At 42.3% G+C, this 15,213-nt stretch overlaps 1 protein-coding gene across 1 annotated transcript in view; it reads right to left on the bottom strand.

Moving 5' to 3' along the window:
- The window catches only part of P2RX7 (purinergic receptor P2X 7), an 87,809-nt gene that overhangs the window by 35,885 nt on the left and 36,711 nt on the right, over positions 1 to 15,213 (bottom strand). Inside the window, exons 6-9 of the mRNA XM_040346804.1 lie at positions 7,238 to 7,318; positions 5,922 to 6,051; positions 3,560 to 3,696; positions 1,586 to 1,679 (exon numbers count right to left, since the gene is read on the bottom strand). Coding sequence (XP_040202738.1) covers positions 1,586 to 1,679; positions 3,560 to 3,696; positions 5,922 to 6,051; positions 7,238 to 7,318 — 442 coding nt within the window. The remainder of the gene's footprint in view (positions 1 to 1,585; positions 1,680 to 3,559; positions 3,697 to 5,921; positions 6,052 to 7,237; positions 7,319 to 15,213) is intronic.

The raw sequence follows: 15,213 nt of genomic DNA, 5'->3' as shown, positions 1-15,213 counted from the left end.
GGGCATGTGATGGCACAGTGGGGGCATGTAATGGCACAGTGGGGGCATGTAATGGCAAAGTGGGGGCATGTAATGGCACAGTGGGGCTTGAAAAAAATGGGGTAGTCTTATACAGTGAGTATATCCCAAAACCAAAAATTTTCCTGGAAAATTAGGGGGTCGTCTTAAACGCCGGGTCGTCTTATACGCCGGAAAATACGGTATATAAAAAAATGCAGATAATACCTTATATCAGAGCATCTCCCGGAGCTCACGTGACTCCTCGGCTCTCTCCTCTCCCTCTCTATAGAGGGCAGTTGCTGAGCGGCTGACGTCAGCCGGGGAGGAGGGGAGGAGAGAGCCGAACAGTCATGTGAGTGCCAGGAGATGCTCAGATATAAGGTATAATCAGCAATTTTTTTACATAGCTCAGACACTGGGACACAGGGGGTGGGCATTGTCACAAGCAGACAGGCAGGGAGGGAGGGGGAGAGGAGGACAGAGAAGGACAGAGCAGGGCTGCGGTCGGATGACAAAGGCACGTAAACTGACCACGGTGTCAGTGTCTCAGCAGCCATGATAAATTGTGGTCACTTTTACTTAGTCCTTTACTCTCCCAGCAACTAGTGCTTTCCTTCCCTATGCTCCTGCAATGGACTGACCCTCAGTGTTCCCATATTCAGTGCAGGGCTATGGGCTCTGCATTGAACTTGATGACATCCAATGACCCATGACTGCTTTAGCACAGGGGAAAAGAGGCTGCAGGGTCAGGTCTTACAATTCAAGGGAGCCTGCAGGAGTGAGGGATCAGGTCAATAAAACTGCTCTTTGCAGCCCTCTAGACCTAAACAAGCTGGTGGTGTCAGGGTTTGGTGGGGGAGATGTTCTGTTGTGCAGCACAAAAAGACTCTGATACTCTTTTTAGTGTGGCTCTCTGGGTCAACAAACCCCAGTGTTATGGTGTAACAAATACAAACACATTCTGCTAATCTGATTTAAGCTTGGATCATAGCAAGCATTGACTACATCAGTTCTGTAATAGACTCATACAAACAAATTTGTAACATTTTAGTTAAAGTGTTACTAAACCCAGGAGCCTGCATTCACTATATCTGGTCTCCCACAGTACACAGAACGTGGAAATTCAATTGTTTTAGTAAATTTAAATGGCTAAATACCCTTTCTCATCCGCAGTATATAGAAGTCTTGTGACTTCCTTTCAGTGTCTAGTTAAAGCTTGTAGGAGGAGTTTTCATTCTCTGACTGTCCTATTAGGCTACTGTGCTGATCACATGCACTCTCTCAAGAAAAAAAAACAACCTCTCTAGCAATACATATCAAACTGAGCATGTGCAGCCTGTCCCCCAAGGCTCTTTTCTATCAGGAGATGTATTGGGGACAGTAAAAGAAGGGGAGGATCAGAGAAGACAGGATCTAGCAGCCCTTTTACACAATTCAGAGAATTAACCCCTTCCACAGTGAGTATAACAATGCTTTATACTGCATTATACAGACTGGTTTTACTGCTGTGGGTTTAGTAACACTTTAAATGAAAATGTTCTAAATGCTTTTAGAACCTAATAATTATTAGAAATGAAAGCATTACTGTGCCATAGACTTGAATGTCAAATCTTATCCCATAAGCCTTTATAAGAGTCCTTATGTCACTTTGGTCCTGATTCTTGTAGTACCTGGCAAATCTGTAGATACAAAAGAATATTTTAATTTGAATCCAAGGATAAGTGAACCATCCCTCAGTATGTACTGTATTAATGTCATAGCATATAATTACATATATTCTAAATTCACAAGAACAGCTTTTACAACAATGAGTATCAGCAAGGGCAGGAAATAACCGATTATGGCTGTAGCCACAAAATACATGGGAACCATCCAGATAGTATCATTTCAGCCAAAACCATTTTTTCCTTATGGATGAAGTCCTCAGTGTATAAAAAACAAGTGTAGCTCTGACTAACCATCTGTTCTTTCCCCAAACCCCTACACCCCCGTTTTTGTTCTTTTTTTCATTTATTGGGTAGACCAAGGGAGGGTTGTTACCCTTGTCAGATTTTTGTTCACTATCTGTGTCCTATTTTGGAGATTTCCCTTCACTTTCTGACCCCTAGCCAAACAGGAAGTGAGAGGAAATCCCTGCATATTAAGGAAATTCCTTGGGGACCAGAACTCGTGTCTCCATTCGAAGATTTCCCCTCTATTACTTTTCTGGGGACAACACAAATTTGGGATTTTCTTTACTTTCAATGATAAAGGTAAATATACCACCACTCTCACTCTTACGATGGCTGTACTTAATGACATTTGACCTAAAACACAACAGTTTTTGCTACCTGTATTACCCCTCTGGCTTTTTATATTGTCCTTTAAGTACAGTAAAACCTTGGTTTGAGAGTAACTTGGTTTGAGAGCGTTTTGCAAGACAAGCAAAATGTTTTAATCCATTTATAAGAGTAGCGTCAGGTCACAACTGAGTATAAAAAAGAAGAGAGGAGCCTCTAAGTGTAGCAATATGGTTACATTTAATGAAGGTACAACATTTAGCAACTTATTGCTACACTTAGGCCTCGTACACACGACCGAGTTTCTCGGCAAAAACCAGCAAGAAACTTGCTGGGAGATATTTTTTTGCAGAGGAAACCGGTCGTGTGTACATTTTCGTCGAGGAAACTGTCGAGAAACTCGACGAGCCAAAAAGAGAGCATGTTCTCTATTTCCTTGACGGGAATGGAGAAACTTGGCTTGTCGAGTTTCTCGACGGCTTCACAAGGAACTCGACGAGCAAAACGATGTGTTTCGCCCGTCAAGTTCCTCGGTCGTGTGTACGAGGCCTTAGAGGTGCCTCTCTTCTCTTCTCTTTTGTACCCTGTAAAAAAAATGCTTTGATATACAAGTGCTTTGGATTACAAGCATGTTTCTGGAATGAATAATGCTCGCAAACCAAGGTTTTACTGTACTCTGTACTAGCCATGAATACTCCAGGTATTATATGTGCTGTACTTTTGTCAAACCTTTGTGAAAACCTAATAAAAGTGAAGTGCATGCATTGAGTCAGTGCTAGGTGCATGGCGGGACACCATATCGTTACTGGGAATGAGGTAGTGGTGATGCCCTGGACAGGTGGAGAGAGCAAGGGCTCTGCGTGTTCCCACCTAAATGCACAAGTGACTGTGGTGATGTGCAGTAACATTGAGAGAGTTTATTGGCGATCAGTTGGCTTTTCCAGTAAAGGTAGCCCCCGTGTAAGGCCATGACCCTATTCAAAGTAACCCCTAAGAACCCACCCAGGGATAGGCCTCTCATGTAACCCTTGCTTGGCACCCAACAAGGAGGAAAACCCTGGAGAACGTGACAACCGACCACCCACCTACCCTTACATACGCTATCTAAAACTATAAAAAACAAGATTTTGCCTAGAGATAAACTTTACATTATATAAGTTTCAGTCACCTTTTTTGCAATGACTTGCTAGTATTGTAAATGTATTTATATTCATATTGTTATGACGGAAAGATAAAGGACTATGTACATATATTTATATTTCAGCGTCTTGTTTCTATATCTAAAATTTAAACCAGGATACAAGCGTTCATCAACAACCTTATCATCCAACCGTCGGAAACTGTATTTTGGACGACAGCTGTGAAACCACCGATCAAGATTACAGTGCCAGTTGATTTCTATGCCCATAATCCCACCCTATATAAAAGAAAGTTTTAGATATGAAAAAAAATATGCAAAAATGTATACACCTTTTACAAAGCAGCAACACAAAATTATACATTATTTAACCCCTTCCTGACAGTTGTAAGCATACTGATGTAGCACCCTCCTAGGTAGGTGCTAGAAGAGAGTATCGTTTTTGGTCTTTCTGCTTACCAGGAAGATGGTCAGGTAAAACTTAGTGTGCTCTCTGCCAACCAGGGAGCAGGATCTATTGCTTAGGTCTGCTCGTTGTAACTCAGGTGCAGCTCAGCTTGTTCTGACTGTCCCTCACTGTACCAAAAGAGAGGCATATTGGATAGTGGGAGGGGTCCTGACAAGTGAGTGCACAGTCTTTGTTATAGCCCTCGCAATTAGCAGAGTAAATGTACTGCATTGCATGTTGGGATACAGTATATAAAGCCAGAGTAAATGTGCTAAGGGTTAGTTGAGCCTGGGAATAGAGTCCAGGAGGGAGCAGAGGAGGCCATGCGGACCCTGGGTTGTCGACTTAGGGGCCTATAGTGAGAGAGCTGAACCCAGAGGTTCCGCAGAGCTGACTAGAAGGGAGACACCAGGAAGGATTTGATTCTGCCTACTGTGAATACAGATCTGTGTCTTTGGGGCCTGTCGAGCGAGGGAAACCCCCTTCAGCTAGAAGAGTCAGTGGATGGGTGTAAGTAAAGGGGATGCTAGCGAGTGTCCCAAAGATAACGTAGTACATCAAGTCTGCTGCTAGTGGGTATCCCTCACAGGAAACCAACAAGGACCAGAGGTGAGTGGGCTGGTTAAATACCACTAATGAGTGTGTTGCGCCTCTTCTAAAGTCCCACGGGCAATTCATGTTTCGTTGTATATTGTATGGGGATGGAGGCATCTCACGGGTCACATCCAACCATATTTCGTTAGTTAGTGTAGATAAGATTTAAACCTACTGTAACATTTTTATTGCTGTTGTGTCTTCATTGGGACTATCTACGGTCCCCTTCTGTGTCAGTGACTCCAGGACAACAATTGAGAGATTGCAGGTAACACCAAGAGAGGAATGCACAGAGGGCAATAAAATCCTAGCAGTGGTTCTAATCCTTTTCCTCTACAAAATAAATTTGCTTTGCCCCATAAGCGTTATATCTCATTACTTTCTGTCCTTAAGGCCCCGTACAGACGACCGAACATGTTTTCTGAAACTGGTCCGCGGACCAGTTTCAGCAGACATGTTCGGTCGTCTGTACAGCCGAGCGGACAGGATTCCAGCGTACATTTGCCCGCCAGACCGTTTTCGAGCGGGCAAATGTTTCTAAACATGTTTAGAAACATGCCCACTGGAATCCTGTTCGTCAGACATGTTCGGTCGTCTGTACAGACTTACCGTACATGACCGAGCGGCCGCCATCCCTCGCATGCGTCGAATGACTTTGACGCATGCGTGGAAGCATTGAACTGCCAGGGCCGCGCACGTCGCCGCGGCGACGGCGCGGCCTCATCGCTCCGTATCGTGTACGCGCGGATTTCTGTATGATGGTGTGTACAGCCATCATACAGAAATCTCCGGGCGGGCATGTACGCTGAAAACGGTCCGGCGGACCGTTTTCATCGTACATGTTTGCCCGTCTGTACGGGGCCTTAGACACCTAGTAAAGACACAGACAGCGAAACATGACAGAGGTTCTAACCTTGCATTAGAACTAGTGAAAAGTAAAAAAAAAAAAAAAAAAGAAAACAAAAAAAAAGACATAAATAAGGTTCTTGGTCAGAATGAAACAAAAACTATTTCAGAGATACATCTTTTTGGAAACTGCTTTGAACTCTAAAATTTGCTTTGGCTTGTGTTTCTGTGAATATGCTGGCTATGGATGTGTTTAAACAATGTTGATGGTAAACAGTGTACCAGGAACTTGAAAGAGTGTTGCACTCCCTTTGTAAATACAGAGTGGCATTAAGTTCAATAAGAACATCGTTAAAAAAAAAAAGGGCTGTGTCTAAAAATTACTTTAACAATGGGCTGCAGAAAACATCCCATAGTTTTGGGAAATCACACCTCACCACAATCTTGCTTTGCCTACTACTTCCCTAACTAGTAAGTCTGTCAATTTCACATCTGTCCTCAGGCCCAGGAATCCTAATAAAAACAGCCCTATGAGGAAAATTTTCTCTATTCAACTGATATATCAAAATTAAAAAAATACAAATATCAATATGAGCAAGAGTATATAATTATATACCAGAATAGCAACTTGGGAAAAATTCTCTCCTGCTTCTTTTAGGATGTCCCCTAATCGAAATATGGGACACTGAGGAGCAGTCACTTTGTGATAAACGCAGGTGACATTGTATTCTGGAAGGATGTTTTTCCTATAAAAGAAGTACAATGAAAAATCAAGTTATGACATACATTTTATACAGAAAAAAGCAACAGTGACAGTCATAAATAAACTTCTATAGTCTAATGGCTTAACAACTCTATCCAAGTAACAAAGAATTGCTTAGACCCCCCACTTCCTAAGCTAAAATATACCGTATTTATCGGCGTATATCGCGCACTTTTTTGCCCTGAAAATCAGGGCAAAATTGTGGGTGCGCGATATACGCCGATACCCGCACCGAGTTTTGAATACTGCGCCGACATATACCGAGCGCAGTACACTCAGGTATATTCGGCCAGTCTCGGCTTCTTCCGCGGTCACGTCCTGGACGTACAGGACGTGAGCGCGACAGTTGCCGAGCCTGCCCGAGTGTACTGCGCTCGGTATATGCTGGCGCAGTATTCAAAACTCGGCGCGGGAAACGAGCGGGGAGGACGCCGAAGAAGACACCGGACCCGCCGAAGAGGACACCGGACCCGCCGAAGAGGACACCGGACCCGCCGCAGAAGGAGACCCGAAGCCGCAGAAGGACGCCGGACCCGACGAGGCCGCCGATGGATGCCACGCAAGACACCAAAACTGTAAGTACAAAAATAACTTTTTTTCCACAGGATTGGGGGTCACTTTAGGGGTGCGCGGTATACGCGGGAGCGCGTTATACCGCGATAAATACGGTAATACAAATAAAATGTTCTGTAATATGACCATTTAAAGCTTGAGGCCTCGTACACACAAGGAAACCGGTCGTGTGTACATTTTCGACGAGGAAACTGTCGAGGATCCCGTCGAGCCAAAAAGAGAGCATGTCTTCTTTTTCCTCAACGGGAATGGAGAAACTTGCCTTGTCGAGTTCCTCGACAGTTTGGAACTACTCTGGCTTTATGTGATTTTGTTTTTGTCTTCCGAATGATCTGGAAGCTGCCAAAGATGTCAGATGACTAGATCATACATATGGGGGAGGTTTACTAAAACATTAAATCTGATGCAGCGGTGCAAAGTGAGCAATCAGCTTCTAACTTCAGCTTGGACAGTTAAGCTTTGACAATAAAACCTAGAAGCTGATTGGTTACGATGCATAGCTACATCAGATTCTGTGTGCACCCATTTTAGTAAATCCCCCCAATGAGTCAGGTGTATGGCCAAACTTGTTATATATTAAATCAGGGTTTACTTACGTGGTATAATTAAAGGCTGCAAAGTGAATATTGTTCTTTATCAAAACTGTGAAGTTTTCAGCACTTCCCAAAATGGCCGGTCTAGAAATAGAGGGTTAACACAAAACACTGCATAAGCATAAAGACTGAAATTACAACAATAAATTCCTGCTCAAATACTAAAAGAAGAATAAATTGCTTTAGTTTAGAAAACTACAAACATTAAAAGTAATTTATAAAAGGCAAAACTGCAACTACAACTTCAGATGTGTGGTGTGGTGAAGACATGTGGGCTGAGGCCACTCCTTATCGTTTATTCACCTGGGCTGGTCGGGAGTAGCAGTGATCCTTTCCTCTTAACACTTACTAGCCCACTGGGTTGGTATCAGGATAAGCCTGCATCCCATGTTCTGGGACACATGAATAAGCTTTCACCTCTATGATGAGTGGCGCCAAAAGCAATATAATAGGTTACTGCAACTACAACTTTGTCCTTTCTTTTCTTTGGGACAAACATTTCTTTTGGTGATATTGTCTTGCAAAAATATTTTTTTATCCAATGTTAAGAGAAAAAAAAAACAACAAAACTAAAAGATGCACTATATTTCTATTTTGTACATAATTTAATGCAAAACAATAAACATAAAATGAATGAAAGGTAAAAATAAAAAGTTGATATACCATTACCGATAATATAAGTAAGGGAAGAAGGGGAAGAGGAAGGGTATTAGGGTTAATTGTAATAAGGGGTAATAGGATAAGTGTTTAGGTAGCTGGGAACTGCCATGGGGGACAGGTGCCAGTGCAATAATAATTCTAAAAAATGCTGTTTAGAGTGTCTTTTAATGTGGCTTATAGGGCAACATTGAAAAAAATAAATCACACGCCTTTAAAAATAAATAACATGCCTTAAACCTGCATGTGAAATTACAGAACAGTAAAATGTATTCATTTAAAAGTAACATTAAAATAAACTGTGAAAAACATTGTGGGGTTCTCACTGAAAATCATAGCAGACCCTTATTCAAGCATGAATCTTTTGGTGTCTGGAAAAGGAGAGCAGTGAGCATGCAGCTCCATTTCAGGGTACCTTGTGCCCCCCTACCTTGGTGGGAGGGGTGTACAAAGTTCCTCTCCCCTCTATGCAAGGCACCTTGTCCCCATTTGTAAGGACAAGGGCCTCATCCCCATATCCTGTCTCCCAAAAGGAATGTTGGGTTTATAGGTAGAGACTTATCAGAACCTGGAAACCCCTGCATAGTAAGGTGGCCTGCAGATATCTTCCACCCCTCTGAGAATTAGTACTTTTTAATTTAGTACCCCTTTATTCTCACTTGCAAAAAAGAGTGATAAGTCAATAAACACACCAAGGCAAGGGTATTTAATACCCCCCCCCCCCACCCCAACCTCCAAAGGAAGGTAACAATATCCCTTGATGTAAATCCAACATCATGTTGTTCAATAAAGTAGCTCAACTGTCCGTCTCCATCGCCAAGAACACTTGCCATCTGACAATGTTGTCCCGCTGCCGTTACAACCTGACAATGGTTCCTCACCACCACTACTGTCGCAAATGACAGATCCCTAGCTGGTTGCTCTTTGTATCTGTTCATGACCATATTTGGTCAATGACAACACCTATTATTCATGAATAGTTTTTTTAAAAACAGCAGCCAACCAGGGATCTGTCTTTTGTGACTAGAGTAGTGGCAGGAAAGTACTGTTGTGTGGAGGGGCAACATCACCGGGCAGTGGGTCTTGGTGGTGGTGGATCATCATGAATAATGCGGATTTACATTGATAGACGAAATGATTGATGGTGGAATTACATTGAATGATATTGATTACCTTTTTTTAATTTGAGGGATTTTTTTATTGAAGGAATAATATATTGATGCTTATTTACTTTTACCTCCTTCTGGAAATCATGGGAATGAGTAATACGGGGTACCTCATACTTATACCCCTGGGGGGGCAGATATCTGGAGGTCCCCTTATTTTAAAGGGGGTTTACAGGTTTCAATACCCCCCAAAAACCTCCACATCTCTTTTGGGGGATAGAATGTGGGGATAAGGCATCTGTCCCCCCTTAATGACAGATCCCTGGCCAGTTTGTTTACATACAGTAGTCGGGGATGTGGGCAAGAGAACTGGTAATTTGGGCCAGTTTGTTCATTGTTCACCAAACTGCATAGAGGCTGGGCATCAGTTCAAATGGAACCCAAGGTTCATCCCTAATGCAGATCAAAGGTCACTCCTTTGATCTGCAGATGAATGAAATGGTAAATGCAATGTGACAATATTGTTCTTAGATTGCATTTCTGAATTAAGTTTTTGAGGATTGATCAGAAGCTCAGTTTTTCACAGCAGCTGTGTTACAGGGCAGGTGCTGGCTGTCATGTTGACATCCAGGACTTGCCATTAAGAGCAAATGGAGAAGCAGCAAGGGGAGAGAGACAGAGCATGCCCAAAAACCAAAATAATTCATGGGATACATACAGTGTGTGGCTTTCTGTATTTTATCCTAATTTGTTAAAATTAGTAAAATGAAAACATTGCCCTTAAAGTGATTATAAAGTCTTGTTTCTTGTTTGTTTTTTAATAACAAACATATTATACTTACCTGCTCTGTGCAGTTGGTTTTGCACAGAGCAGCCCGGATCCTCCTCTTCTTAGGTCCCTCTTTGCTGCTCCTGGCCCCTCCCTCCTATTGCGTTCCCCACAGTCAGCAGCTTCCTATAGGGGCACTGGAGCAGAGTCACTGCTCAGTGTGTCCATTCAGACACGGAGCCCCAACCCAGCCCTGCCAGCTCTCTCCCCTGTCTGGCTGACTGACTTTGATTGACAGACGCAGGAGTCAATGGTGCCGCAGCTGTGTCTAGCAAAGACATTCGTGGACATTCCTGGAGAAAGATGGGGATCACGTTAGTAATTAGGGGATGCATGGGTGGCTGCTACACACAAAAGGTTTTTTATCTTAATGCATAGAATGCATTAAGATAAAAAACATTCTGCCTTTACAACTCCTTTAATAAGGTTATTGAAAACAACAAAGACAAAAAGGAAGTTTTGTTGATTTGGGGAACCACTGCCTAGCTATTATCTCAAAATTAAGGAACTTGTATTTCAGAAACTCTCATTTCATTTTTTTATTTTTAAACTTGTTCTTTGATTCTTATAGCAGTTTTTACGCAATTTGTGCCATAATCAGTATTATTACTTTTTTATTCTTATTAGATGGTAAATATTTTACTATAAATATTAATGGATTGTACATGAAAGCATGTAAGGTGAAGTATATTTAAAAATAGAACCTTAAGAGCCGGTTCACACTTGGGCGACTTGTCAGGCGACACAGCCGCCTGACAAGTCGCGTCCCATTGTAGTCAATAGAACCGTTCTAATAGGAGCGACGCAAGTCGCTCCGACTTAGAAAAAGGTTCTTGTACAACTTCGGGGGCGACTCGGGGCGATTTGCATTGACTTCTATACAGAAGTCATCTTGCAAGTCGCCTTGGAAGTCGTCTTCAGGTCGCCTGGCCGAGTCGCCCCCGAAGTCGTGCCGCCCCTGTGTGAACCGGCTCTCAATCGTTTTGATTATTCAGCTAGGTGTTTGTTATAAATACATCATTGTCAACAAATCAAATCGCACTGGATTATCAGGTTTACACATTAAAGTACATTGTAGTAAATCATTGCATAAAACCTTGAGTCAGCAACCTCTAGTTCACCATGTGCTGTTTACAAGTGATAAATGTGAGATATTATTATAAATAATATTTTTAATTATTTACCTGACTAGTAATATCAGAAAAGTTTGAAAAATGTGGTCTTCAACATAAATAAAATGTACAAAAACACTAATCATACCATTTTCATATTTTTTATTTTGCTAAATATTTTGACAAATCTTCATTTTTTTAGTAAACATTTTTTACAGGATGCATCCAAGACTCAGTTGTAATAAGAACGTCCAGCATTTAATGCAAGTTTGTTGGAAGCTTGTGTAGACTGATTAATCACTTCAAAGAGGTATGGAGGCAGCTTCTCCTCATACAACAATGTGTATATTGTGATTTCTTATGTTCTCCCACTTTTTGTGTCTATTTAACAACATACTGTTTTTTTTTTCTCGTTTAATATGTTTATTGCAAAGTTTTTGGTGAAAACATAGACAATACAAGGTCCTTGGCAGCAAAAATAAAAACTAGCCATGAAATCATAGCATATACAACTAATGAGAATTATGCCGCGTACAGACGGTCGTTTTCTGTGATGTAAAAAAACTACGTTTTTAAAAACGTAAATTTAATTGACCGTGTGTGGGAGAAAACGTCGTTTTATGTCTTCTGAAAAACGACCAAAAAAAATTGAAGCATGCGTGTCGTTTTTCAAAACGTCGTTTTTTACTTCACAGAAATTGACCATGTGTAGCAAAAAACGACGTTTCAAACAAAGTTTTTACACCCGCGCATGCCCAGAAGCTAGTTATGAAGCGAGCTTCAATGGAAAAAAGTGGTGAACGTAACCTCGCTTTGCTAGAGCACTGTGAAAAAACGATGGTGTGTAGGCAACATCGTTTTTGAAAATTGAAGTTTCAAAAACGTTGTTTTTTACTTCACAGAAAACGTTGTTTTTTTACATCGCATAAAACGACCGTTTGTACGTGGCATAAGTGCTAGAAATACAACCCAATAAATCAAAGCAAAATAATCCGTCAAAAAAAAGCACTAGTACAGCAAAATGAACAGATACCGCAAGAGTGTATAGTTCCTCATCACCCTCAGTGCAAGCAAAGAGGAAAGTGCCAGTCAGAGAAAGATGTAAAAGAACAATAGAAAAAAACACATTAGTGAAATGAAAGGTACAAAGGAGAAAAAGGAAAGAACCTGGAAAGAACCCAGGGCATTCCATGTCCAGTAGACTACCACAATTAGTCCTCTAAGGAGAAATGCTTATACAAAGCTCAAGTCGACCATGTTTTTTCAAAGTGTCTGACCTTATCATTCAGCACACTCGCTAACTTCTCATGTACCATAATCCATGAAACTTTATGTTTGGTACAAACAAAAGACACAGAAGACTTTTTCCAAGCTCTCGCAATGTTACATTTAGCTGCTAAAAAAAGAAAGAAGTTTTAGCGCCTGAAAACTGCCTCCCATTCAGCCCGAATGTGAAAGCATGAGTGCTTTCACACTGGGGCGGTGGGCATGCAGGGCGTTAGAAAAAGTCCTGCAAGCAGAATCTTTGAATGCAATGAATGGGCAGCGCTTTCTGAAGCGCCTGAAAATCGATCCTGAAGAGCCACAACAAGGGAATCTTTAACCCTTTCTTTGGCCGCTAGCAGGGGTTAAAAGCTCCTGCTAGCGGCCGAAAACGAGCGGCACTTTACCGCTAATGCACGGGCATCCCCAGTGTGAAATGGGTCTTAACGCATGCCATCTAATGGTTACATACAGCAGGTATTAAATACTTATAAGTACCCGATTCAAGTAAAATACTGTAAGTTAGATTTTTATACCAAGCATAATAAATAACAATAACACATATAAAAAGATATGCATTTCCTTTAAAAATTATTCATGTTTGAAAAAGAACCATGGCCTCCTATTAAAAAATTATATATTGCACCACGTTTTTAGCGATATTAAAAACAATGGTTTTGCACAGAGCAGCCTGGATCCTCCTCTTCTCAGGTCCCACGCCGGTGCTCCTTCTTCCTGACGGGTGCCCCCACAGCAAGCTGCTTGCTGTGGGGGCACCCAAGCAGGCGCTCCTGACCTGCGGCTGTGTGTGTCTGTTCGCACACAGAGCCGCGGCTCAGCCCCCCTCCTGATTGGCTAACTGGCTGTGATGGACAGCTGCTGCCAAATGCCAATCAGGAGTGCAAGTCCCCAGAGACGGAAGGCTCTCATGGACATCGCTGGATTGAGAGGGGGCTCAGGTAAGTAGAATGCATGAAGGTAAAAAACCTTGTGCCATTACAACCACTTTAATTGCGATTTTTAGCGGGACTGCGATATTGCGGCAGACAGATCAGGCACTTAGGACACTTTTTGGGTCCAGTAACATTAATACAGCGTTCCGAGCTAAAAATAGCCACTGATTACTGTATAAATGTCACTGGCAGGGAAGGGGTTAACACTGGGCGGCGCTCAAGGGGTTAAGTGTTCCCTAGGGAGGTGTTTCTACTTGTGGGGGCAGTGTACTGACTAGAGGAGGAGAGAGATTGCTGTTCCTGATCACTAGGGACAGCAGATCTCTCTCTACTCCCCTGTCAGAACTGGGATCTGTCTGCTTACATTGACAGATCCCCATTCTGGCTCTCTGAGGAGCAATCACGGGTAGCTGGCGTACATCGTGGCCGCCGGCCACATGATTCGGCTCCAGCGCCACACTTTGGGCACGCGGGCCCCTATCGCTCTTAAAGCGGCGGACGTACGCCTATGGCAATCCTGCCGCAGTATAATGACAGCGGCTGATCGTCAAGCGGTTAAATTTGTTGTAACACATATTAACAAAAGTGGACAATTATTCTGCATGCTGTGATGCAGTATATACTATAGTTCCAGGCACAAGTATCTTTTATGACAAATGTCAACTGAAAACTGCTCCTCTGTTTAAAAAAGCTGATCAGCATTGCAAATTAGGTCTCTTTGTGGACAGAACAGCTCATCCTCAGTCCATTATATTATAGATCATGTAAATTAGAAGAGGAACAGAGAGAATGATACAAAAAAGTACTATAAATGTAATAAAAAATGAGTCAAAATACTTAGGCTAGATTCTCAAAAGAGATACGACGGCGTATCTCCAGATACGCCGTCGTATCTCTGAGTCTGGCCGGTCGTATCAATGCGCCTGATTCTTAGAATCAGTTCCGCATAGATTTCCCTTAGATCCGACTGGCGTAAGTCTCTTACGCCGTCGGATCGTAACTGCATATTTACGCTGGCCGCTAGGGGCGTGTACGCTGATTTACGCGTCGAAATATGTAAATCAGCTAGATACGCCGTTTACGTTAGGCTTTTCCCGGCGTAAAGTTACCCCTGCTATATGGTGGCGTAAGTGCGGAGTACCAATGTTAAGTATGGCCGTCGTTCCCGCGTAGAATTTTTTACGTCGTTTGCGTAACTCGTCCGTGAATGGGGCTGGACGTAATTTACGTTCACGTCAAAACCAATACGTCCTTGCGGCGTATTAAGAGCAATGCACACTGGGAGATTTCCACGGACGGCGCATGCACCGTTCGTGAAAAACGTCAATCACGTCGGGTCACAAGTTATTAACATAAAACACGCCCCCCTGTTCCAAATTTGAATTAGGCGGGCTTACGCCGGCCTTTTTACGCTACGCCGCCGCAACTTACGGAGCAAGTGCTTTGAGAATACAGCACTTGCCCTTCTGTTGCGGAGGCATAACGTAAATCGGATACGTTACGCCCGCGCAAAGATATGCGGATCTACGTGAATCTGGCCCTTAAACTTTAAAGCGTATCTGAACTCAAATGCAAAAATGTCATATATTGCAACTTGCTTCTCCTTAAATGTGGTGGCTGTATTTGTTTTCTTTTTTCGTTTTTTTCCCCCTTTATTTTATCCTGTTGACACGGTCAGTAAGTCTGTTATTTTTCAACTTTCTTTAAAGAAGTAGTAAACTCATTTTTTTCATCTTGTACCTACAAGTAAGCCTATAAAAGACTTGAAATAAAAAATATGTATCTGGTGGGGCGGCAGCTGACACAGATAAGTAATATACCAAACTTCAGCTTTAATTTGTTGGACAATTATGTAACGTCCATTTAAATTTACTAGTCCATCTAACACTACCTTCTCCAGGCAGTGTTGCTGTACATAGATAGAAGAACCACACTAATGCCACGTACACACGCTTAGAATTTCCGACAAACAAATGCTCGATGGGAGCTTGGTGTCGGAAATTCAGACCGTGTGTAGGCTTCATCGGACATTTGCTGTCAGAATTTCCGACAACAAAAA

Source organism: Rana temporaria, chromosome 1 (genome assembly GCF_905171775.1).
Source record: "Rana temporaria chromosome 1, aRanTem1.1, whole genome shotgun sequence".
NCBI lineage: Eukaryota > Metazoa > Chordata > Amphibia > Anura > Ranidae > Rana > Rana temporaria.
This window is presented reverse-complemented; position numbering and strand designations above follow the sequence as displayed.